This window comes from Anoplophora glabripennis, unplaced genomic scaffold (genome assembly GCF_000390285.2).
Source record: "Anoplophora glabripennis isolate ALB-LARVAE unplaced genomic scaffold, Agla_2.0 scaffold261, whole genome shotgun sequence".
Classification (NCBI taxonomy): Eukaryota; Metazoa; Arthropoda; class Insecta; order Coleoptera; family Cerambycidae; genus Anoplophora; species Anoplophora glabripennis.
The window spans coordinates 350,025-376,561 of record NW_019417113.1 but is presented as its reverse complement, the minus strand read 5'-3'; the positions used below and the strand labels follow the sequence as shown (position 1 = coordinate 376,561).

The window sequence follows — 26,537 nt, the reverse complement described above, 5'->3', positions numbered from 1 at the left end:
CGAGGCTAACGGTATTACGATGGGAAAATAGCGTGACAAGAGAGAAGTTTTATTCACGAGTATTGAACATAACGTGACCCTTAAGAAAACGACGACAAAGCGAGGCGCGGAAAAAATAAATCCTAAAGCTATTATTCAGTATAATAAAAACATGTCGAGGGTAGATCGTAAAGATCAGATGCTCTTACAATGTATGCGACAGGAAAACGATAAGATGGTACAAGAAAATTGGGTTCAATATTTTACGTATTCTTGTTTTGAATGCTTGGTATACCAGCGGTACTCCGGCAGAAAAATCAGCTTTCACAATTTCCGGTTAGCAATTATCGAAGACCTTGTGGGTCAAAAAAAGAACGGGTAAAACTTTGAAATTACCTGAGCTGGTCCACTTGCATTCGCTTTTACCAAGGCCACAGGGGAGAAAGAAAATTAGAACTGCAACATTTTGTTGCCCCGTGTGCCCAGATAACAATGGGCCTTTTTAGGATTTATCATAATTATTAAATCTGTGTTGCTAGTTGTGTTTTCCTGTGCAAATTGTGCGCGTATTGCAAAATAATTGGAAATATGCAAAAAATCTACCGAAAATTTGACTTATTTTTTTCGATTTTTTCGAAAAATGTAGATCTCTTATCGTTGAAATTTAATCGGAAAGGCATTTGAAACCTGACATTTTTTCACTATTTGAAAATAAATCCCGGTCCGATACATGTACATTAACAATAGTTAATTAACAATTAACGATATATAATAAGTTAACTTGGGAACAAAAAGGCGTAAGTGATTCCTCTTTTTTTTTAATTACCGTAAAATAAGCTGTATTTAATGCAAAAAAAGCGAATTCCCGAGCAATTTTTGCCTGACCCTAGGAGAATTTGTTTATAACGCTGTTTTGCACGTCCACTTTGTTAGTTGTAAAGTGCTACATAATTTCAACTTTTTGAAATTTTTCTTTTTAGATACGTCTCTTTGGATCAAGTAGGTACAACCTATATCAGCGATATTAACTTCTAAAATTAACGTTTAGTAATTAAACAATTAGTTACCAAAAAACGAACGAAATTAACAAATATCTGGAGCAACTCTTTCAATACCTCCCCTCCGTACAGTCTCACATTCATACATGGCCCACGTCCTGATCGCCAACGGCACACACCCCCTCAACACGGACAGCACTGCTGTCGGTGCGGTGGCATACGTCGCCGATAGGGCTCTCAGCTGGGAACTACCTGGAGCAGCAATTTCACGGTCAACCGAATCGGCCTTTGGCACACATGCTGGCCATTGGATTGACCGTCTTTTCCATAAATTTCCTCAACATCCATGGCTTTTTACAATAATAATGCACAATTTTCGAAAACTGATTTTTCCGCGTTTGACCTTTATTTGACAGTTAACAAATTGGTAAACTATAACTTTTGGTACTTTAAATTGTAGGTAATTTAATTGGCTACAATATAAAATGACTTATGATTTTCTGACAGATCGTCTAGATTTTAATGGGCAGTTAAAAAAAATGAAAATACACGTAATTTTAAGACTTATTTGCAATATGCCAACTTAGCGTCACTTCTTTCCGGTTACTTTTTTGATATTATTATTCTACATACCCTTCCCCGTCATAAAGTGCAATAAAATGTCTACTAATATTTTTTACGTTCAAACTCTAATTCGATTGGAGTATATCGTCTAAAAATATACTGCTTTACAAAATACATATACTGATAGTTGCGTGTCACAAATTGTAAGTTGGACGTTAAGAAAATGATACCGTCAGTTTTTGACAATTTAAAAGCAATTAAAACGAATCTTAAATTTAAAAAATGGGAAAAGATTTGGGGGAAAGTGATTCAGACTAAAAATAGCAGAAACTTATTAGGTACTTACGGTCTAGCCTATACTGGACAGATATCCTTTGGAAGCGCCACTTGGGGTTGGGACTTCTACTCCATTTTTGCTCTCTACTTAGACGTTTTGCAGGAAAGCTGCCAATAAGGCTCAAGCTAAAGAAATAAACAAATTACAAACATTATCTCAATATTTATTAAGAACAGAAAAACATGAAGACATTATCTGAACTTTGTAGCAAAGTATGAATAAATTTTTTCTCTATTAATTTGGATATTTTGCCACTTCCGGAAAAAACAAATAAACCAAAGAACCAAAGAACACTTCCCCTCGATTCAATGTTGGTGGAGTTTTTCAAAGAAATGAGGGGGAACAAGAGAATACCAAAAGGAGTTTGCAGCTGGAAAGCAGATGACTGTTTCAATCCCCGGTGAGGAAATCCAAAATGTAGCAGAATCTCAATCCCGCGCAATAAACAGCAACAAAGAATTACCTTGTTTCTCTTAAAGCACTTCAGGGTCATCGGGAATACCATCAAAAGTGGTTACAAACAAAACCAAGAAACCTGAATCGCGTCCTGTTAACATAACAAAAGCAAGTTTGAGAAGTAAAAACGATTTAAACTATAAATGTGCCATTTGCCGTTGAAGGGGTGACTGGATTGAATGCGTGTAATGTAAAAAGTGGATTTGCGGAATTTGCAATTCAGAAAGCAACGATCCATTTTATGTGTGTTCAGCTTGCGACTTAGATGACGATCAGCACGATATATTTTCCGATAACAGCGAGGATGATGAAACCTTTAACTCTGAAACTGATATCTAAAAAGATCGAAAGGTAAAAAAAAGTTGAAATGTTAAACGTAGATTAAGAAAGAAATGTTTTCTTAGTTTTTTATCTTTAGTTCCTACATGCCAAAATATTTTTTTGTTACCGTATTTGACGTAAACATTTGGTTAATAAATAACGGCGTAGTATTCAAAAATGTCATAAGAAGGTAGTAGATAAACTAAGTGCGTTCTGGCTCAATGCATAAATTAGGGATGAAAATGGATGTTCTAGTAGATTTCCTGGAAGAGGGTTTTTTGTTGGATTTTGGGGAAAAATGGGTTTGTGGTTTGAGTTAGCCGAATAGGATTATCCCTAACTCGTCTTCATTATTTGGCCCACTCTGTATAGGGTTCAGGTGTGTCGGCACGCCTTCGCCATTCCTAGCCGCGAGCAAGAGGGGACTTCTCGAGTTTGGAGAAGATCTCAGAAATAGATTTTTGTTTGGATTAGCTGAAATAGAATTCTTCACTAACTCGTCTTCATTTTGGCTCACCCTGTATAGAGTGCATTTCATTTCGCGCGATAGCTGATAATCTTGACTCATCGTATTCTCGTTTACTGCGATCGACCTTACGTTGTTGATCTGAAAACTCGATCCGCTTTTTGCGGACCAGTTGACCTTTGCATACTTATAAAGCAATATGTACATTTGTTCTTAAAAATTAGGTGAAAAAACTATATATAGAAACAAGAAATTTTAACTTTAATGTAGTGTTTTCGAATGTGTAGTTAACTAATATAATAAACAGTGATAATGAAAATATTACATCTCAACAGTTACTTATGGTATCAAACAAAGTGAGTATATTAAATTTTCTATATTTTGATATATGTATTACATATCTAATTGTTAACGTCTGTCTAGTTTTTAATTAAACTTTTTCAACAGAAATATTTCCGTAGTTCATTTAATTGTAACCTGTTACATTTTTATATACAGTGTATTCGTAAAGTATAGCCAACTAGTATATAGTAATAGTTTACAGTGACAATTAAAAAATTATGTTACATAAAATGTTTGTGAAACACATTTTTTATTTATTCGGCAATCAGTTTAATATACAGTGGTTATGAAAAATGTTCAAATAATTATCCAATATTATGAAAGTTTTTAGTTGTTTAGAAATCTGTTTGAGCAATATTCCTAGGATGCAATATTTCTAGGATTCATTCTACTTTCAAACCGAGCCATTTTGGTAAAGAAAAGTAGACGGAAAACGTTTTAAAAGGTAACTTTAATTTTATGAAAATTTTAATTTATTAAGAATTCATAATAAAAAATGTATTTTATNAGCAGAAACTTGTTAGGTACTTACGGTCTAGCCTATACTGGACAGATATCCTTTGGAAGCGCCACTTGGGGTTGGGACTTCTACTCCATTTTTGCTCTCTACTTAGACGTTTTGCAGGAAAGCTGCCAATAAGGCTCAAGCTAAAGAAATAAACAAATTACAAACATTATCTCAATATTTATTAAGAACAGAAAAACATGAAGACATTATCTGATCTTTGTAGCAAAGTATGAGTTAATTTTTTCTCTATTAATTTGGATATTTTGCCACTTCCGGAAAAAAAAAAATAAACCCTTGAGTCAAAAGGATCGGTCAAGTGTTACTTCTATGAAACCAGTTTGGTTAAGTAAAAATAATAATTCTCGGCCAATTCTTTTAAGCTCGAGGGGTTGTTTGATTAATTTTTTACATAACCAAATAAACGGAACAATAATTTATATCACAAACAGCAAATTTTAGGCATTTCCAAAACAAAGTGGGAAAACTGATACCTCTTACACGTATAACATATTACGAGCGGCATCTTTTTTGGATTCCCTCGTGTCGGCACCATAACATTCCGTAGTATAATTTTCAACTTTACAGGCAGTTTGAAAAACTAACGACGATTCAGGGAATTGGGTATCGCAGTACGTAGGCCTATACAATAAGTGATGCTTTTTAACAAAATTCATTAATTCTTCCTCGTGGTCGAGAGGAGGTATTGAGGTTTCCTCTTGAATAGATGTAGATGGTGGGATCAAAATATCCAAAGCCACTCTAGACGCTTCTTCTTTAGCGCGAAATCTCGACGTTCCATAGATGATGGCTTCGCCAGAGCATGCCTTCACTCGGCATCTGTAAAACAGTCTAAGAATTCCTTCAAGGCATTGGAGAAAGTAAAATGGTGAACGTGCACCTCTCTCCTGGGTGAGTTGTAGTAAAACTAAATTGGGTGAATCGTTAGACATTACGACGCATTTAAATCAACTATTACAAGAAACCTCTCAGCGACAAAGCGAACAGTCGAGAATTGAACTGACTCGAACGCGAAACGGTATTTTGCATTTAGTTGTCAAGATAAAAAGATCAGTGACATTAAAACTAGAGATGTGTTGCGATTTTGCTGTCTGCAACTCTGGCGATATTCCGCGGCGGTTGTCACTGAAGCTGACTGTTTCGCCGCACAGTAGTACCAAACCTCGAAAAGCTGGCCAAAAGTAAAAAGAAAATTCTATCTAGGGACTTTATATCCATAGTTGTTTACCAAAAAAAATCCAGAAGAAAAAAATAAAAAAATTCATATTCACAATATTTTATATTACAAACTCATATTTAAAATATTTACGTTGAAATATTTTACAGGTGTACTGCGCATTAAAATGTGCACGCCACAAGTTACATCGGTCAATCAAGTTTTTTCATTTTGTTTAGTATTCTGTTTATTTATTAAATTAATTATTTAAATTACATTTTTCATAAGATAGTGAATAATCTCAAAAACAAAAACATACCTTAAATATATCAAAATTTAATGTTACATATACTGAAAATGGCGTAAATACTCTTTTATTCAATCACGTGTCAGCGATGCAGCCGCAGCTAGGCGCACCAAGTTAAAAGTGATTTTAAAATAATAACATATTATAAGATTATTGAAAGCAGACTGCAGAATTGTGCAGAATTATATACTTTTTGCAAATGGTTTTCCAGAATTTTAATTAATTTTCATTTAATTTTTTCAATTTAATTATTACCGGCTTACAACTCTGTCGCACGTAGCTTACTTTCGAAGTGAGCCATGCAGATGAATACAGAAAATGTGTTCCTTATAATTGTGTACTTTATCTCTACAATAATAAGGGTAAACAACTGCGAAAAAATAAAGTCCTACATAGATTTTTTTTCACTGTTGGCCAGCTTTTTTTTCGTACCACTGTGCGGCGAAACAGTCAGCTCCAGTGACAACGGCGGAATAGCGCCAGAGTTGCAGACAGTGAAATCGCAACACATCTCCAGTTTTAATGCCACTGATCTTTTTATCTTGACAAGTAAATACAAAAAAGCGTTTCGCGTTCGAGTCGGTTCAATTCTCGATTGTTCGCTTCGTCGCTGAGAGTTTTCTTGTAATTGTTGATTTAAATGCGTCGTAATGTCTAACGATTCACCCAATATAGTTTTACTACATCTCACCCAGGAGAGAGGTGCACGTTCACCATTTTACTTTCTCCAATGCCTTGAAGGAATTCTTAGACTGTTTTACAGATGCCAAGTGAAGGCATGCTCTGGAGAAGCCATCGTCTATGGAACGCCGAGATTGAGCGCTAAAGAAGAAGCGTCTAGAGTGGCTTTGGATATTTTGATCCCACCATCTACATCTATTCAAGAGGAAACCTCAATACCTCCTCTCGACCACGAGGAAGAATTAATGAATTTTGTTAAAAAGCATCACTTATTGTATGGGCCTACGTACTACGATACCCAATTCTCTGAATCGTCGGTAGTTTTTCAAACTACCTGCAAAGTTGAAAATTATACTACGGAAGGTTATGGTGCCGACTCGAGGGAATCCAGAAAAGATGCCGCTCATAACATGTTATACGTATAAGAAGTATCAGTTCTCCCACTTTGTTTTGGAAATTCCTAAAATTTGCTGTTTGTGATTTAAATTATTGTTCCGTTTATTTGGTTAAGTAAAAAATTAATCAAACAACCCCTCGAGTTGAAAAGAATTTACAGAGAATTATTATTTTTGTTTAACCAAACCGGTTTCATGACCGATCCTTTTGCCACAAGGGTTTATTTGTTTCTTCCGCAAGTAGCAAAGTATCCAAATTAATAGAGAAAAAAACTAATATTTTGCTACAAAGTTCAGATCATGTCTTCATCTATTTCTGTTCTCGATAAATGTGTAGACAATGTTTGTAATTTGCTTATTTCTTTAGCTTGAGCCTTATTGTCAGCGTTCCTGCAAAACGTCCAATAGAGAGCAAACATGGAATGAATAGTAGTCCCAACCCCATCTGGCGCTTCCAAAAAATATCTGTGCAGTACAGGCTAGACCGTAAATACTTAATAAGTTTCTGCTATATTTTGTCTGAATCATTTTTCCTCAAATATTTTCCCATTTTTTAAATTTAAAATTCGTTTTAATTGCTTTTAAAATGTCAAAAAATGACGGTATCATTTTTTTAACGTCCAACTTACAATTAGTGACACAACTATCAGTATATGTATTTTGTAAAGCAGTATATTTTTAGACGATATACTCCAATCGAATTAGAGTTTGAACGTAAAAAAATATTAGTAGATATTTTATTGCACTTTATGACGGGGAAGGGCATGTAGAATAATATCAAAAAAGTAACCGGAAAGAAGTGACGCTAAGTTGGCAAATTTCAAATAAATTTTAAAATTACGTATTTTTTCACTTTTTTCACTGCCCATGAAAATCTAGACAATCTGTCGGAAAATTAGTTATTTTATGTTGTAGCCAATTAAATTACCTACAATGTAAGGTAGGTACCTAAAGTTATATTTCACCAATTTGTTGACTGTCAAATCAAGGTCAAACGCGGAAAAATCAGTTTTCGAAAATTGTGCATTATTATTGCAAAAAGCGATAGATGTTGAGGAAATTTATGGAAAAGACGGTCAAACCAAGGACCAACATGTGTGCCAAAGGCCGATTCGGTTGACCGTGAAATTGCTGCTCCAGGTAGTTCCCAGCTGAGAGCCTTATCGGCGACGTATGCCACCGACCGACAGCAGTGGTGTCGGTGTTGACGGGGTGTGTGCCATTGGCGATCAGGACGGGGGCCATGTATGAATGCGAGACTGAACGGAGGGCAGGAATTGAAAGAGTTGCTCCAAATATTTGTTAATTTCTTTCCTTTTTTAATTGTTTAATTACTAAACGTTAATTTTAGCAGTCAATATCGTTGATATAGGTTGTACCTACTTGATCCAAAGAAACGTATCCAAAAAGAAAAAATTCAAAAAGTTGAAATTATGTATCACTTTACAACTAACAAAGTGGACGTGCATAACAGCGTTATATAAACAAATTCTCTTAGGGTCAGGCAAAAATTGCTCGGGATTTCGCTCTTTTTGCATTAAATACAGCTTATTTTACGGTAATGTAAAAAAAGAGAAATCACCTACGCCTCTTTGTTCCCAACACAGCATTTATATATAACGTTAATTGTTAATTAACTATTGGGCGTATCGGACAGGGATTTTAGCGACAACTAAGGAAAGGGTTAAACTTTTATTTTCAAAAAGTGAAAAAATGTTAGCTTTCAAATGGCAATAATTCCTTTCCGATTAAATTTCAACGATAAGAAAAAGATATACATTTTTCGACCCGAAAAAAGAAGTCAAAGATTTTTCGCATATTTCCAATTATTTTGCAATACGCACATAATTTGCACAGGAAAGTACAACTGTTAGAAAAAATATTAAGCTGAATATGGATGACGTAAGTACATTACTGTATGATTTATTTAAACTTGAAAAAAATTTCTTTTTTTCGAAGAACTCAATTTTTGCAAAAACTATCAAATATTTTGTAATTTTACAAAAATGCCAATATGTATGAAATAAGTGTTCTGGAGGACTCCCTGGCACTATTTATGGGAACAGCCCTTTCGGATGGTTTGATATGAACCTTTTTGAGGACTGGTTCTTTAAATGCCTCTTACTCCATATAACAGCAACCAGAGAACCAGAAACAAGAGCAGTTGTAGTTGACGATAACCTCGCTGGCCATTCTTCACCACAGGTTATTAAAGCAGCCCTAGAAAGGTAAAGAAAAGTAGACGGAAAACGTTTTAAAAGGTAACTTTAATTTTATGAAAATTTTAATTTATTAAGAATTCATAATAAAAAATGTATTTTATATCAGGTAGAAAAATGCAACGATTATTTATAATTTATTTATAAATTATAAAATAACCTATGCGTTTTATACATAATAAATTATGACTGTCATCACCAAGGTTACATTGTGTTTCTATAGTGCCAAATCAACAATTTTCGCAATGAACATGAACATAATAAATATACATGATTACATGATATAAAATCAGAACTGCAATATGATTCGATGAAACTGTCACCTAGGGTCCTTAAGTAGGTTTGATAGGATGCAAATACTTCCGAACCATAACATTCGTCCTCTGCATTGAATTCAATGTTGCAAACAGTCGTTACATTCTGCTGTGATCGTGTTGGTAAAAATTTAAATCTTGGCGACACTACACAGCGATTTAAAACAAAATACATTAAATTCACGCACCCTGAGTACTTCAATTGCAATTATTAAGTACCTTCAGCACTTAATTCATCTTCGATAGAGTTACTTCTTTAGTATTATGCCTATTTATATATCAATATCCCCGAATATTAATAATTCCCACTCTAATTAAATTACCAACTATAACCTCTAAAGAGAGAGGCGTGGTGGAGTTGCAATTTGAATAAATGAAAGGTATTGGGTTATTAATTCAGCTGTAATTATAACGAAAGTTTATCTTTCTATAAAAGTTATGCGGGGCTAGACTGTAAAAATAAAACCAAAAAAAACACATGATCACTTGGTCTAATCAATTTTGTTTTTATTGCTGTTTTTTATTTAATAAGAAATGCAATCTTTTCCTCTATTTCTCCCTAAATTTCTTCTTTATGGAGCTAGACTTTTTAATCGGAGGTGTTCTTATTATCAGCTTGTCTAAAATCGCTAGTGTAGGATTGTAGGTTTCGTAGTTGTCATCGTCCCATGATTCTTCCGTTAGGATGTTCGGTTGATTAGTCTTACTGGATTCATCGCTGTTCTTTACGAACCCATTATTAACGTTACCTTCATCCCAGGATTCGTCGTTTTTTTCTACACCATAGGTCACACTAAACCCTCATTCCTCGTCCCAGGAGTTATCGTCTAGGATGTTCTTCTCTGTTGAGGACGACGTTAGATTATTGGCACTAAACTTAATTTCTTCGTCCCGGGAATTATCATCTAGGATGTTCTTCTCCATCGAGGACGATGTTAGATTATTGGCACTAAACTTAATTTCTTCGTCCCAGGAATTATTGTGCAGGATGTTCTTCTCTATCGAGGACGACGTTGGATAATCAACAACCCACGATTTTTTTGTTAAAATGTTCTTATAGGTATTCATTTTCACTGTTTTGTGATTGGAATAAATGTATCCTGCATCCCCTGTACGTATATAAATAATGTTAATTGTAAAAAAAGCAATTTCAATATGCAATACAGAAAGTGAAATTAAACTCGTTGCATTTAAATAAATGAAGGGCATTACCTTCAAAGCTTTAGCAATTAACCTCGTTTAATTTTTATAAAAGTATATTAATATTTGCATTAAAAGCGAGCGACAACACAGGTGACTATGTAACCTAGTTTCATTTTTATAAAAGTATGTTTATGACAAAGCAGTCAGAGCAGTACAGTGAGCGGGATTGAATAACTAGTTTTGTGAAGGTTTTTCTGTGCCTTTTACTCAACTTTTGCAAATAAAAGCAAGCGTCGACAACACAGGTGACAATGTATCTTGATCTCAGCAAAACGACAGAAGTTTCACCTAAATCGCTTTGGTAACTTTACAAATCTTTTTTGTTCTCTAGTTACTAAAATTTTAATTTTTATTTTTTGTTAGAGATGGATCTCGCAACTATTAATGAACAGTCCCTTTTAGCTTTCAAACAAACCAAGTCCCTCAAAGAATTAGGGACTGAACGAAAATATCTTGTATGCAAAATTAAGAAAGTGCCCACTAAGTATGGAGATGGGTTGGTAGCGGAGCTAGAGGACTGCCAGGTGTTTCTACCCAAGAGACTGCTGGTGCAATTGGAGGATCATCTGGACGATTTTAAGGATAAACGATACAGCCTCATCAGTTTCGGTGAGAAAACCATTGAAACAGGGAAGAAAACCATTTTGTTAGAATTCGTAAATATTATTTAACATATATAACTGAAGATAATAATATGGATACTTTAAGCGATAGTATAGTCAAAAACATTCGAGAAATTTTTGTAATCCTCAATCTAAAAGCGTATGCAATGATGATTTACTAAAATATATAAGTTATTGTACTAACAATAACTTCCTCTTAAACATCGATTGTAATATTTCACTAAAATCTAAACTTCAAACAAATATAGGACATCTGGCAAAATATAGGCAGTTGTTAAGATCTCTTGATAATATTTATTTGGGCGGTGGTTTGTCTGAAAATAAAAAATTAAAATCGTCTACAAAACGAAGCCAACGAATTCGGTGAGAAGATGGAAAATCTGCTTTTTCAAGTCGAATTCGAAGCGGTTTAATTATTAATATCCATCATACTGATCTGGTTGAATTTTTAAGCGATTCATTTTTTTTTTGTTCAAGCCTAGTGTATATACATTAAAACTAAACGGAAAAAATTATTCCGTAGTTCCCGCATATATTTCCCGAAAGAAATTATTGAGACACGTCAATTTACTCATGATTCAAAACAAATATTTCTCGGACAACTATTTGAATAATTCGATGAAAAATCAAAAAATCTTTGAAATCAAATATCATTTTGCTTGGATTAAAAATTTATCGAGGTTAATTTCGAAACAGCTTACGATACATCATGGTACAATATTTATTTGCGATAGGTGTCTAAATTACTTCAGCAATAAAAAAAAATAGATAAACACGAGACAGAATGTGCGAGAATCAATACGTGCAAAATTTCGTTTCCAGATGAAAGGTATTTATTTTTCAAAACTTTAGGAATAAAGAACCTGCTCCTTTTATCGTCTACTGCGATTTTGAAGCTTTATTGAAGTCGGTCTCCTTTAATGATAATGAGAGTAAAACGGAGAAGTATCACAAACATGAGGCTTTTGCTGTAGATTATTATTTCAGTTGTAATTATGATAAAAGTTTATCCTCTTATAAAAGTTATGTAGGGTTAGACTGTGTGGAGTGGTTTGTGAGGGAACTTGAAAATATTGGGACATTGTCAACGAAAAATTAAAATTTGTAGTTCCAATGGAAAACTTTTCTGTTGAAGCTCAGAATGAATTAAAAAACACAAACTATTGCCACATATGTACAAAACCGTTTACTAAGAAGATAAACCCGTTATGGACCATTCACATCTCAGCGGGGCGTTTAGGGGTTGGAATCATTCCATCTGCAACTTGAATTATAAAAATACCTTCATTGTTCCCGTAGTTTTTATAATTTAACGGGGTATGACACTTATTTACTGATTAAAGATGTAGTTCAACTATGTCCGGGTCGTATAACGCTGTTAGCGAAGAATAAAGAACAATACATTTCGTTCATCAAACACTTTCTCCAAATTCTTCACCAAATTCTTCGGTTAAATTTAGGTTTATATTCATTTAGATTTTTAGCGTCATCATTAGATAAATTAGCATCTATATTACAGAGAGGATTTAAAAATATTAAAAACTGAATTTTCCCATTTGAACGCTGATTCCTTTAACATGCTTATTCGAAAGGGAATATATCCATACATAAATTCAATGGATGTTTTAAAAGAAACGTCGCTTCCTCGTTCAGTCGATTTTTATAACAAGTTAAATGATGAAGATATTTCAGAGGATGATTATATTCATGCACAAAACGTTTGGAGAGTTTTTAAAATTGGTAATCTTCACGAATATACTCAATTGTATTTAAAGACGGACGTTTTGCTATTGGCTGATATTTTCGAAAATTTTAGGGAACGGTGTCTCAATACGTACGGTTTAGACCCAGCACATTACTATACGCTTCCGNGTAAAGAAAAGTAGACGGAAAACGTTTTAAAAGGTAACTTTAATTTTATGAAAATTTTAATTTATTAAGAATTCATAATAAAAAATGTATTTTATATCAGGTAGAAAAATGCAACGATTATTTATAATTTATTTATAAATTATAAAATAACCTATGCGTTTTATACATAATAAATTATGACTATCATCACCAAGGTTACATTGTGTTTCTATAGTGCCAAATCAACAATTTTCGCAATGAACATGAACATAATAAATATACATGATTACATGATATAAAATCAGAACTGCAATATGATTCGATGAAACTGTCACCTAGGGACCTTAAGTAGGTTTGATAGGATGCAAATACTTCCGAACCATAACATTCGTCCTCTGCATTGAATTCAATGTTGCAAACAGTCGTTACATTCTGCTGTGATCGTGTTGGTAAAAATTTAAATCTTGGCGACACTACACAGCGATTTAAAACAAAATACATTAAATTCACGCACCCTGAGTACTTCAATTGCAATTATTAAGTACCTTCAGCACTTAATTCATCTTCGATAGAGTTACTTCTTTAGTATTATGCCTATTTATATATCAATATCCCCGAATATTAATAATTCCCACTCTAATTAAATTACCAACTATAACCTCTAAAGAGAGAGGCGTGGTGGAGTTGCAATTTGAATAAATGAAAGGTATTGGGTTATTAATTCAGCTGTAATTATAACGAAAGTTTATCTTTCTATAAAAGTTATGCGGGGCTAGACTGTAAAAATAAAACCAAAAAAAACACATGATCACTTGGTCTAATCAATTTTGTTTTTATTGCTGTTTTTTATTTAATAAGAAATGCAATCTTTTCCTCTATTCCTCCCTAAATTTCTTCTTTATGGAGCTAGACTTTTTAATCGGAGGTGTTCTTATTATCAGCTTGTCTAAAATCGCTAGTGTAGGATTGTAGGTTTCGTAGTTGTCATCGTCCCATGATTCTTCCGTTAGGATGTTCGGTTGATTAGTCTTACTGGATTCATCGCTGTTCTTTACTGTCCCATTATTAACGTTACCTTCATCCCAGGATTCGTTGTTCTTTTCTACACCATAGGTCACACTAAACCCTCATTCCTCGTCTCAGGAGTTATCGTCTAGGATGTTCTTCTCTGTTGAGGGCGACGTTAGATTATTGGCACTAAACTTAATTTCTTCGTCCCGGGAATTATCATCTAGGATGTTCTTCTCCATCGAGGACGATGTTAGATTATTGGCACTAAACTTAATTTCTTCGTCCCAGGAATTATCGTCCAGGATGTTCTTCTCTATCGAGGACGACGTTGGAAAATCAACAGCCCACGATTCTTTTGTTAAAATGTTATATAGGTATTCATTTTCACTGTTTTGTAATTGGAATAAATGTATCCTGCATCCCCTGTACGTATATAGGTAATGTTAACTGTAAAAAAAGCAATTTCAATATGCAATACAGAAAGTGAAATTAAACTCGTTGCATGTAAATAAACGAAGGGCATTACCTACAAAGCTTTAGCAATTAACCTCGTTTAATTTTTATAAAAGTATATTATTTGCATTAAAAGCGAGCGACAACACAGGTGACTATGTAACCTCGTTTCATTTTTATAAAAGTATGTTTATGACAAAGCAGTCAGAGCAGTACAGTGAGCGGGATCGAATAACTAGTTTTGTGAAGGTTTTTCAGTGCCTTTTACTCAACTTTTGCATATAAAAGCAAGCGTCGACAACACAGGTGACAATGTCTCTTGATTTCAGCAAAACGACAGAAAATTCACCTAAATCGCTTTGGTAAGTTTACAAATCTTTTTTATTAAGTCTAGTTACTAAAATTTTTATTTTTATTTTTTGTTAGAGATGGATCTCGCAACTATTAATGAACAGTCCCTTTTAGCTTTCAAACCAACCAAGTCCCTCAAAGAATTAGGGACTGAACGAAAATATCCTGTATGCAAAATTAAGAAAGTGCCCACTAAGTATGGAGATGGGTTGGTAGCGGAGCTAGAGGACTGCCAGGTGTTTCTACCCAAGAGACTGCTGGTGCAATTGGAGGATCATCTGGACGATTTTAAGGATAAACGATACGGCCTCATCAGTCTCGGTGAGAAAACCATTGAAACAGAGAAGAAAACCATTTTGTTAGAATTCGTAAATAATATTTAACATATACAAGGTGTCCGGTAAGTACCTCCTAATCTCTCGGGAGTATAAAGGGGAGGTCAAAATAAAACTAGTCCTTCCTATAATTTTTTTTCCTAATGTGCCCCCTAACGGAGTTATGGGGGGTCAAAAGGGTACCTAGAAATTAACGTTTAGGGTTATAACTTTGAAACCNTGGAAGTCGATTTAAGTTATCCAAACAACCTTCATGATTTGCATAGAGACTTACCTCTATGTCCCGAGCATAGAATTCCACCAAATTCAAAATTACCGAAATTAATGACCACTTTACACGATAAAGAACATTACACAATGCACTACAGAAACTTGAAAAAGGGTCTCGATTGTGGGTTACGAATAAAACAAATTTAAAACGCATTTTTCGTAAAAGTAACAAGTATGTCAAAGTAGCCCTAACCGCCGGGGTAACTTTACCATATCCATTTTTATTTTTTATTTTTTTAACTATTGTTTTTAGAGTACACACTCACAATTTGTACAGAGCAGCAAAATGTCTGATAGTGATCAGTTGCTTTCTCCTTCAAGTAGCACTCAAACATCTTCAAGACTTTCCGAGGACTCACCAAGGAAAATTAAATACAAAACCAAAATTAGAACTCTTGGGCAAGAAAATTCTGAATTAAAAAAGAAAGTTCAGCAATTAGAATCAAACCTGAACAACTTGAACTGGATTATTTTAGATCAGTATAAATTACTTAGGTACAAAAATATGTTGTCATTCATCACAACTGATTTCATAAATATTCTAAGTTGCCCAAATAAACAAAAATCCAAGAAGTCGTAGATATACCAATGAATTTAAAATATATTGTTTAGAAATGTATTTTACTGGACCCAAGTTGTATAAAAAGATGTTAATGAAATCATTTTGTCTGAATTCTCCTAATACTTTACTACAACTTGTGAAGGATATCCATCAAAATCCTGGATTAAACCAAAATCGCTGTTGGCATATTTTAAAACTGAAAATTAACAATTTTAAAGCAGAAAATAAGTATTGCACTTTATGCGTCGATGAAATAACATTCACTATTGATACAGACTACAGAGTGAATGTCACCATTTATTTAGCTATAACACTACTCGTGTACAACAATTAACAGCTTCTTGAAATCTTGATATAAATTCAACTTTGTTATTAAACGTAATTAGTTTGTTTCTACCTGTATACTGTTGTATTGTAGATACATCATGTAAATCTTTGTTACACCCTACAACTAGTTATAGAACATTGATTTAATAAACTATATTCTGTAATGTTTACTACTATCTGTTTACGAATTTGGAGAAATTTTGTTGAAGCGAAATATAATTCTGTTCGAATCATACGGATATCTGTTGTATAAATTAACTGTACTACCTTTTATTATTATTATTTCTTTTTATTATTGTTTATATGTGAACGAATCTGATGCACTTTTGATTAGGTATTTGGCTGTCAAGTATTGAGTTATTTGTTTATTACTGTCATAAGGCGAGCAAGGAATTCCATCGTACCTAAGACGCTAAAATAGATCAAATGACAGTTTGGACCTAGGTTAAGGTCAATGATCAAACCTGTTCAGTGGTGATAAAATAGCAGTTGCCCAGTCCGAAGTTTATTGTGTTTGAACGACCAATCATAGCGGTTGAGTTTTTATGAGATTTATTTTAATAAAATCCATGTCGGAGCGACTCCCTCTCTGATTTTGCAACTGGTAGTCACAAGCTCATGTGATTATAAATCTAAATTGAAATCTTACCTCAATTTAATAACCANATGAAGATAATAGTATGGATGATTTAAGCGATAGTATAGTCAAAAACATTCGGGAAATTTTTGTAATCCTCACTCAATCTAAAAACGTATGCAATGATGATTTACTAAAATATATAAGTTACTGTACAAAAAACATCAAATTATTGAATAGTGCCCTTTTAAACGTCGATAGTAATATTTCACTAAAATCTAAACTTCAAACAAATATCGGACATCTGAGAAAATATAGGCAGTTGTTAAGATCTCTTGATAATATTTATTTGGGCGGTGGTTTGTCTGAAAATAAAAAATTAAAATCGTCTCCAAAACGAAGCCAACGAATTCGGTGAGAAGATGGAAACTCTGCTTTTTCAAGTCGAATTCGAAGCGGTTTAATTATTAATATCCATCATACTGATCCGGTTGAATTTTTAAGCGATTCATTTTTTTTTGTTCAAACTTAGTGATAAATGCGTTGAAAAAAGACCCAACGATTAAAGTCAATACGGTGTTATGCTGTGAATTTATTAAACAACATATTGATGAGGAAAAACAAATTAGACAATTTAAATATTTTAATACAAAAAATAATTTAATAGATTTAGGAACTGATTTAGCTCAGTGGTATCGAGATAATGTTAGTGATAAAATAATGAATAAGCTTATGGAATTCCAAGGAGGTCAGAGTGGACTTGCACTCAACCGAATTGAAAGTTTAAAAATCAATATTAATAAGTATGAATTTTCTAATGGAGGTACGTCATATATTGAACTGCCTCAAGAAATTAAATTAAAAAAAGCTGTGATAAATATAAAAAATACTGATCAGTTTTGTTTTGCCTATGCCGTCGTAAGTTGTTTGTATCCCGCAGAAAAAATGTATATCATATTAGATCATATCCCAACTTTCATAATGTTTTATATTTTACTGGAATCAATTTTCCGGTAACTGTAGAACAAATACCAAAATTTGAAAAATTATATGGTATTTCCATTAATGTATATACATTAAAACTAAACGGAAAAAATTATTCCGTAGTTCCCGCATATATTTCCCGAAAGAAATTATTGAGACACGTCAATTTACTCATGATTCAAAATAAATATTTCTCGGACAACTATTTGAATAATTCGATGAAAAATCAAAAAATCTTTGAAATCAAATATCATTTTGCTTGGATTAAAAATTTATAGAGGTTAATTTCGAAATAGCTTACGATTCATCATGGTACAATATTTATTTGCGATAGGTGTCTAAATTACTTCAGCAATAAGAAAAACATAGATAAACACGAGACAGAATGTGCGGGAATCAATACGTGCAAAATTTCGTTTCCAGATGAAAGGTATTTATTTTTCAAAAATTTTAGGAATAAAGAACCTGCTCCTTTTATCGTTTACTGCGATTTTGAAGCTTTATTGAAGTCGGTCTCCTTTAATGATAATGAGAGTAAAACGGAGAAGTATCACAAACATGAGGCTTTTGCTGTAGGTTATTATTTCAGTTGTAATTATGATAAAAGTTTATCCTCTTATAAAAGTTATGTAGGGCTAGACTGTGTGGAGTGGTTTGTGAGGGAACTTGAAAATATTGGGGCATTTGTCAACGAAAAATTAAAATTTGTAGTTCCAATGGAAAACTGTTCTGTTGAAGCTCAGAATGAATTAAAAAACACAAACTATTGCCACATATGTACAAAACCGTTTACTAAGAAGATAAACCCGTTATGGACCATTCACATCTCAGCGGGGCGTTTAGGGGTTGGAATCATTCCATCTGCAACTTGAATTATAAAAATACCTTCATTGTTCCCGTAGTTTTTATAATTTAACGGGGTATGACACTTATTTACTGATTAAAGATGTAGTTCAACTATGTCCGGGTCGTATAACGCTGTTAGCGAAGAATAAAGAACAATACATTTCGTTCATCAAACACTTTCTCCAAATTCTTCACCAAATTCTTCGGTTAAATTTAGGTTTATATTCATTTAGATTTTTAGCGTCATCATTAGATAAATTAGCATCTATATTACAGAGAGGATTTAAAAATATTAAAAACTGAATTTTCCCATTTGAACGCTGATTCCTTTAACATGCTTATTCGAAAGGGAATATATCCATACATAAATTCAATGGATGTTTTAAAAGAAACGTCGCTTCCTCGTTCAGTCGATTTTTATAACAAGTTAAATGATGAAGATATTTCAGAAGATGATTATATTCATGCACAAAACGTTTGGAGAGTTTTTAAAATTGGTAATCTTCACGAATATACTCAATTGTATTTAAAGACGGACGTTTTGCTATTGGCTGATATTTTCGAAAATTTTAGGGAACGGTGTCTCAATACGTACGGTTTAGACCCAGCACATTATTATACGCTTCCGGGGTATACTTGGTACTGTATGTTAAAACACACGAATATTAGATTAGAATTTTTGCAAGATGTTGATATGTTGCTGTTTTTAGAAAAGGCGATTCGTGGGGGCGTAAGTCAATGTTGCAACAGATATGCTGAAGCGAGTAATAAAAATATGTCTAATTACGATCCACACAAACATTCCAATTATTTAATTTATTTCGATGTAAATGGGCTTTATGCTTGGGCGATGTCACAGTATTTACCATCTGGGGAATTTGAATGGGTCGAAGACGTCGACAATTTTGAGGTACATGCAGTAGCTGATGACTCAAGTATTGGTTATACATTGGAAGTCGATTTAAGTTATCCAAATAACCTTCATGATTTGCATAGAGACTTACCTCTATGTCCTGAGCATAGAATTCCACCAAATTCAAAATTACCGAAATTAATGACCACTTTACACGATAAAGAACATTACACAATGCACTACAGAAACTTGAAAAAGGGTCTCGATTGTGGGTTACGAATAAAACAAATTTAAAACGCATTTTTCGTAAAAGTAACAAGTATGTCAAAGTAGCCCTAACCGCCGGGGTAACTTTACCATATCCATTTTTATTTTTTATTTTTTTAACTATTGTTTTTAGAGTACACACTCACAATTTGTACAGAGCAGCAAAATGTCTGATAGTGATCAGTTGCTTTCTCCTTCAAGTAGCACTCAAACATCTTCAAGACTTTCCGAGGACTCACCAAGGAAAATTAAATACAAAACCAAAATTAGAACTCTTGGGCAAGAAAATTCTGAATTAAAAAAGAAAGTTCAGCAATTAGAATCAAACCTGAACAACTTGAACTGGATTATTTTAGATCAGTATAAATTACTTAGGTACAAAAATATGTTGTCATTCATCACAACTGATTTCATAAATATTCTAAGTTGCCCAAATAAACAAAAATCCAAGAAGTCGTAGATATACCAATGAATTTAAAATATATTGTTTAGAAATGTATTTTACTGGACCCAAGTTGTATAAAAAGATGTTAATGAAATCATTTTGTCTGAATTCTCCTAATACTTTACTACAANTTTTGCTGTAGGTTATTATTTCAGTTGTAATTATGATAAAAGTTTATCCTCTTATAAAAGTTATGTAGGGTTAGACTGTGTGGAGTGGTTTGTGAGGGAACTTGAAAATATTGGGACATTGTCAACGAAAAATTAAAATTTGTAGTTCCAATGGAAAACTGTTCTGTTGAAGCTCAAAATGAATTAAAAAACACAAACTATTGCCACATCTGTACAAAACCGTTTACTAAAGAAGATAAACCCTTTATGGACCATTCACACCTCAGCGGAGCGTTTAGGGGCTGGAGTCATTCCACCTGCAACTTGAATTATAAAAATACCTTCATTGTTCCCGTAGTTTTTCATAATTTAAAGGGGGGATGACACTCATTTACTGCTTAAAGATGTCGTTCAACTATGTCCGGGTCGTATAACGCTGTTAGCGAAGAATAAAGAACAATACATTTCGTTCATCAAACATCTTCCAAATTCTTCGGTTAAATTTAGGTTTATATTCATTTAGATTTTTAGCGTCATCATTAGATAAATTAGCATCTATATTACAGAAAGATGATTTAAAAATATTAAAAACTGAATTTTCCCATTTGAACGCTGATTCCTTTCAAATTCAATGGATATTTTAAAAGAAACGTCACTTCCTCGTTCAGTCGATTTTTATAACAAGTTAAATGATGAAGATATTTCAGAGGATGATTATATTCATGCACAAAACGTTTGGAGAGTTTTTAAAATTGGTAATCTTCACGAATATACTCAATTGTATTTAAAGACGGACGTTTTGCTATTGGCTGATATTTTCGAAAATTTTAGGGAACGGTGTCTCAATACGTACGGTTTAGACCCAGCACATTACTATACGCTTCCGGGGTATACTTGGTACTGTATGTTAAAACACACGAATATTAGATTAGAATTTTTGCAAGATGTTGATATGTTGCTGTTTTTAGAAAAGGCGATTCGTGGGGGCGTGAGTCAATGTTGCAACAGATATGCTGAAGCGAGTAATAAAAATATGTCTAATTACGATCCACACAAACATTCCATTATTTAATTTATTTCGATGTAAATGGGCTTTATGCTTGGGCGATGTCACAGTATTTACCATCTGGGGAATTTGAATGGGTCGAAGACGTCGACAATTTTGAGGTACATGCAGTAGCTGATGACTCAAGTATTGGTTATACATTGGAAGTCGATTTAAGTTATCCAAATAACCTTCATGATTTGCATAGAGACTTACCTCTATGTCCTGAGCATAGAATTCCACCAAATTCAAAATTACCGAAATTAATGACCACTTTACACGATAAAGAACATTACACAATGCACTACAGAAACTTGAAAAAGGGTCTCGATTGTGGGTTACGAATAAAACAAATTTAAAACGCATTTTTCGTAAAAGTAACAAGTATGTCAAAGTAGCCCTAACCGCCGGGATAACTTTACCATATCCATTTTTATTTTTTATTTTTTTAACTATTGTTTTTAGAGTACACACTCACAATTTGTACAGAGCAGCAAAATGTATCTGATAGTGATCAGTTGCTTTCTCCTTCAAGTAGCACTCAAACACCTTTAAGACTTTCCGAGGACTCACCAAGGAAAATTAAATACAAAACCAAAATTAGAACTCTTGGGCAAGAAAATTCTGAATTAAAAAAGAAAGTTCAGCAATTAGAATCAAACCTGAACAACTTGGACTGGATTATTTTAGATCAGTATAAATTACTTAGGTACAAAAATATATTGTCATTCATCACAACTGATTTCATAAATATTCTAAGTTGCCCAAATAAACAAAAATCCAAGAAGTCGTAGATATACCAATGAATTTAAAATATATTGTTTAGAAATGTATTTTACTGGACCCAAGTTGTATAAAAAGATGTTAATGAAATAATTTTGTCTGAATTCTCCTAATACTTTACTACAATTTGTGAAGGATATTCATCAAAATCCTGGATTAAACCAAGATCGCTGTTGGCATATTTTAAAACTGAAAATTAACAATTTTAAAGCAGAAAATAAGTATTGCACTTTATGCGTCGATGAAATAACATTCACTATTGATACAGACTACAGAGTGAATGTCACCATTTATTTAGCTATAACACTACTCGTGTACAACAATTAACAGCTTCTTGAAATCTTGATATAAATTCAACTTTGTTATTAAACGTAGTTAGTTTGTTTCTACCTGTATACTGTTGTATTGTAGATACATCATGTAAATCTTTGTTACACCCTACAACTAGTTATAGAACATTGATTTAATAAACTATATTCTGTAATGTTTACTACTATCTGTTTACGAATTTGGAGAAATTTTGTTGAAGCGAAATATAATTCTGTTCGAATCATACGGATATCTGTTGTATAAATTAACTGTACTACCTTTTATTATTATTATTTCTTTTTATTATTGTTTATATGTGAACGAATCTGATGCACTTTTGATTAGGTATTTGGCTGTCAAGTATTGAGTTATTTGTTTATTACTGTCATAAGGCGAGCAAGGAATTCCATCGTACCTAAGACGCTAAAATAGATCAAATGACAGTTTGGACCTAGGTTAAGGTCAATGATCAAACCTGATCAGTGGTGAAAAAATTGCAGTTGCCCAGTCCGAAATTTATTGTGTTTGAACGACCAATCATAGCGGTTGAGTTTTTATGAGATTTATTTTAATAAAACCCATGTCGGAGCGACTCCCTCTCTGATTTTGCAACAGGTAGTCACAAGCTCATATGTGATTATAAATCTAAATTGAAATCTTACCTCAATTTAATAACCAGTGAGTAGTGAAATCCATCCTACAAGGTAATTTATCAAATATTTATATTTCTATCTTTTTAAATTCAATCTAATAGATTAATATTAAATAAAGATTTTATGATTTAAAGTAAAGATTTATTTGAAGATTTTATGATTAAAATAAAGATTTAATTTAAATTAAAACCAGTAAACGTTGAGTAAAGCTTTACAATTGAGTAAAGACTTACAATTAGCGAAGAATTAGTAGCTAAAGTTTAAATAAAGTCACTTTTGGGTCCCCAAGTGGACAATCTTTATGGTAGTCTAGCAAAGATTTAGGTCAACTATTGGTCATCAGAGTCGTGTACCCCGAGTTCGATACACCCGGACCATCTGTAACATCCCTGAGCTCCGCTGAACACCCAAGTACACCAAAGGACGAAAATTGTGAGAAATATACATTATAGGGTGTTAGTTTCATTATTAGTAGGTTGGCGCCCAGTTAACATCCTTTTAACCATCCAGTAACGTTTTATAGTTCGCCCTTTATAGTTTGAACTATTTAAACAAACACTATAGTCAATTGCACTTGTTTTATAATAGAAGTTCTAATATTGTGATTGGTTTTGAGGATAGAGATGGTAAAAGAGAGGCATTTTTTTAGGTGGAAACAACATTTAGCATATTTCTTCTCCAATTCTGGCTGCTCGAGGACAAATCTCAAGGATATAATTGAAGACACAATTATAAAATTGAAATCAATTGGTTTAATTGTTGTTGCCGTCATTTCAGACATGGGTTCAAATAACTTAGTAATGACTCAAAAATTGGGCATTACTATTGTCAATCCATTTTTTTTATATCGGAGAACAAAAAATAACATATTTACAATATCAATAAAAACGAGTAACAAATTTTGTAGTTTTATTTTCCATGCCAAACTTAGAAAAATCACTTGTCAAAGAATCTGAAGTAAAAAATCATTTACAGTAACTTATTGATTATTTACTTTTCAGGTGTAAGAAAATACCCATTTAAATCGATTTATTTGAAGTATATTTTCTACTTAGTTTTTTTGCAATAAAGGACCCCGCACTAATCTTATAGATTTTGGCCCCCGGTGAATTTCTCTGTAACTTTGGGAAATGATAGGTTTCGACCTACTGATCAAATATCTCCATGGGCACAAAGCCGAAAAATCACTCCTATGTGGAGTGCGAAAGGGGTAAAAACGTGAATAATAAGACATACTATAAAAACGAATGCGGACCCCGCAAGTTGCGCCTGAAAGTTGACAACATTGTGGATTTCATATTATTATATAGTCCAACGGGAGTTTCGGAGTTGTTCAATCCATCGTAAGGTCAATGGCCTGAGAAGAAGTCTGTTAGGTGAGAAATCCGACATTGTTTTTGTATTGAACAAAACAGAATGCGATAAATAATGACAGTGGACTCTAGTCAATCTTTCTCTAGACAGGAAGGGGTATGGAAATGGGAGACAGGGGAGTGACAACATAATATGCGGGGATCCAGCGGCGGGGGTATTTTCTTCAATTTGTCTTGACTTGTGCTGTTGTTTTCAATCAATTCACGAACGGAAAACCCAATATTTTTTTTCAGTCTCGTGGCTTATCTTACGGGATCACCTCATTCTAAAGACAGTGTCTTTGTGAATTTTTTTCGGCCTGTGGCCTCAATATGGCAGGACGTGGTCCAAATATTCGCATGATGTGCTTTGTCTGTGAGCAGGGGGGTCATTTGCAGCAAATGGCTCGAATAGGGTGCGACGTTGATAAGGACCAGGTAGCAATACTTCGACGAGCTGCAAATGGTTTCGAGGACGCAGTTGTTGCAGATGATACCAGGCTTTGTTTTAATTGCAATCAGTCTATTAGGAATGAGTTAGAAATCGTTCGAAACAATCCAACGTCTCTAAGACTTAATGTTGTGAAACAAAGGCAAAATCGGGCCTGTTTATTCTGCTTCGCGGTTCAAAATACGGTCAGAATGTCCTCCGAGTGCAGGTCAAATGTTTTTCTGGAAGTTGATATCTACATTCCTGAAGGTGTTAGGTGTTGTGGTCAACATCTTGACAGAAATGGACTGATTTTTCGGCCACTAATTCTCGCTTTGACATCTCAGAATCGTCCTTACGTTATACCAGGGGCTGATCTCCAGCAATTATTGGGAAATCTACGGAGGGAGGCCCAAGCCAACGATAAATTGTTCAATCCCAACAAACTGAGCGAAGAAGAGTTTATGTGCCTTTTTTCATTGAATAAGGTTGATTTTGCTTACCTATTAACATTCTGTGACCCAGTGCCTCACGAAAGGGGTGTTCGACATATAAGTTCTAAGGATCTCATGACATTCCTTTGCAAGATGAGACAAGGATTATCGGATAAACTTTTAGCAACTCTCTTCAATTATTCGAGCAGACAAGCTGTTACTTTGGCTGTAGGAAAGGTAAGAACGTCACTAGCAATGCGATTTGTACCGGAGAATATCGGCACCGCAGCAATTACAAGGGAACAGTTCATCGCCCGCCATGTAACCCCATTTGCCAACGAGTTGTACAACAATGAGCCCGCTGTGCCAAAGGTAATTGTAGTTTGCGATTCTACCTATGCCTACATACATAAGAGTAGCAACTTCCGCATTCTTCGACAGTCCTATTCCCTGCATAAAGGGAGGCATCTTCTCAAACCAACACTTCTTGTCGCGCCAGATAGATATATTCTTGCGATTCTTGGGCCATATTTCTCAGACACATGGAATAACGATGCAGAAATCCTTAGGGATGCATTTGAGAGAGATGCCGAAATCTTGCAGGAATAGTTCCAAAATGGCGATGTTGGTCGATAGAGGTTATAGGGATGCTGCGCCTTTGTTGGCCCGTTTAGGGATTGAACACAAAATGCCGGCTTTTTTGGATAGATAATCGGGGGCGGGGGTAGCTCATAATTTTGCATAAGGATGAGAGGTCGCAATCTTACTTTTCGNAAGACTTACAATTAGCGAATAATTAGTAGCTAAAGTTTAAATAAAGTCACTTTTGAGTCCTCAAGTGGACAATCTTTATGGTAGTCTAGCAAAGATTTAGGTCAACTATTGGTCATCAGAGTCGTGTACCCCGAGTTCGATACACCCGGACCATCTGTAACATCCCTGAGCTCCGCTGAACACCCAAGTACACCAAAGGACGAAAATTGTGAGAAATATACATTATAGGGTGTTAGTTTCATTATTAGTAGGTTGGCGCCCAGTTAACATCCTTTTAACCATCCAGTAACGTTTTATAGTTCGCCCTTTATAGTTTGAACTATTTAAACAAACACTATAGTCAATAGCACTTGTTTTATAATAGAAGTTCTAATATTGTGGTTGGTTTTGAGGATAGAGGAGATGGTAAAAGGGCTTTTAAACCAGCAATATGTGCTACAGTTACGATTAGAGGCATTTTTTTAGATGGAAACTACATTTAGCATATTTCTTCTCCAATTCTGGCTGCTCGAGGACAAATCTCAAGGATATAATTGAAGACACAATTATAAAATTGAAATCAATTGGTTTAATTGTTGTTGCCGTCATTTCAGACATGGGTTCAAATAACTTAGTAATGACTCGAAAA

General features: G+C 33.8%; 2 protein-coding genes across 2 annotated transcripts; both read left to right on the top strand.

The window, feature by feature from the left end:
• Window positions 1-10,528: 10,528 nt before the first annotated feature.
• LOC108907054 lies at window positions 10,529-14,936 on the top strand. Its single transcript, XM_018710570.1, has 2 exons — window positions 10,529-10,565; window positions 14,629-14,936. Exon 2 carries the CDS (start codon window positions 14,631-14,633, stop codon window positions 14,934-14,936), a length of 306 nt encoding a protein of 101 aa, XP_018566086.1. The 5' UTR covers window positions 10,529-10,565; window positions 14,629-14,630.
• Window positions 14,937-24,913: 9,977 nt separating this feature from the next.
• LOC111692151 lies at window positions 24,914-25,744 on the top strand. Its single transcript, XM_023455926.1, has one exon. The coding sequence runs from the start codon at window positions 24,914-24,916 to the stop codon at window positions 25,742-25,744; it is 831 nt and encodes a 276-aa protein (XP_023311694.1).
• Window positions 25,745-26,537: the final 793 nt, after the last annotated feature.

What these genes read in the sequence shown, in the direction of transcription:
- LOC108907054 (XM_018710570.1), top strand. Translation starts at nt 14,631, where the DNA reads ATGGATCTCGCAACTATTAATGAACAGTCCCTTTTAGCTTTCAAACCA.
- LOC111692151 (XM_023455926.1), top strand. Translation starts at nt 24,914, where the DNA reads ATGTCCTCCGAGTGCAGGTCAAATGTTTTTCTGGAAGTTGATATCTAC.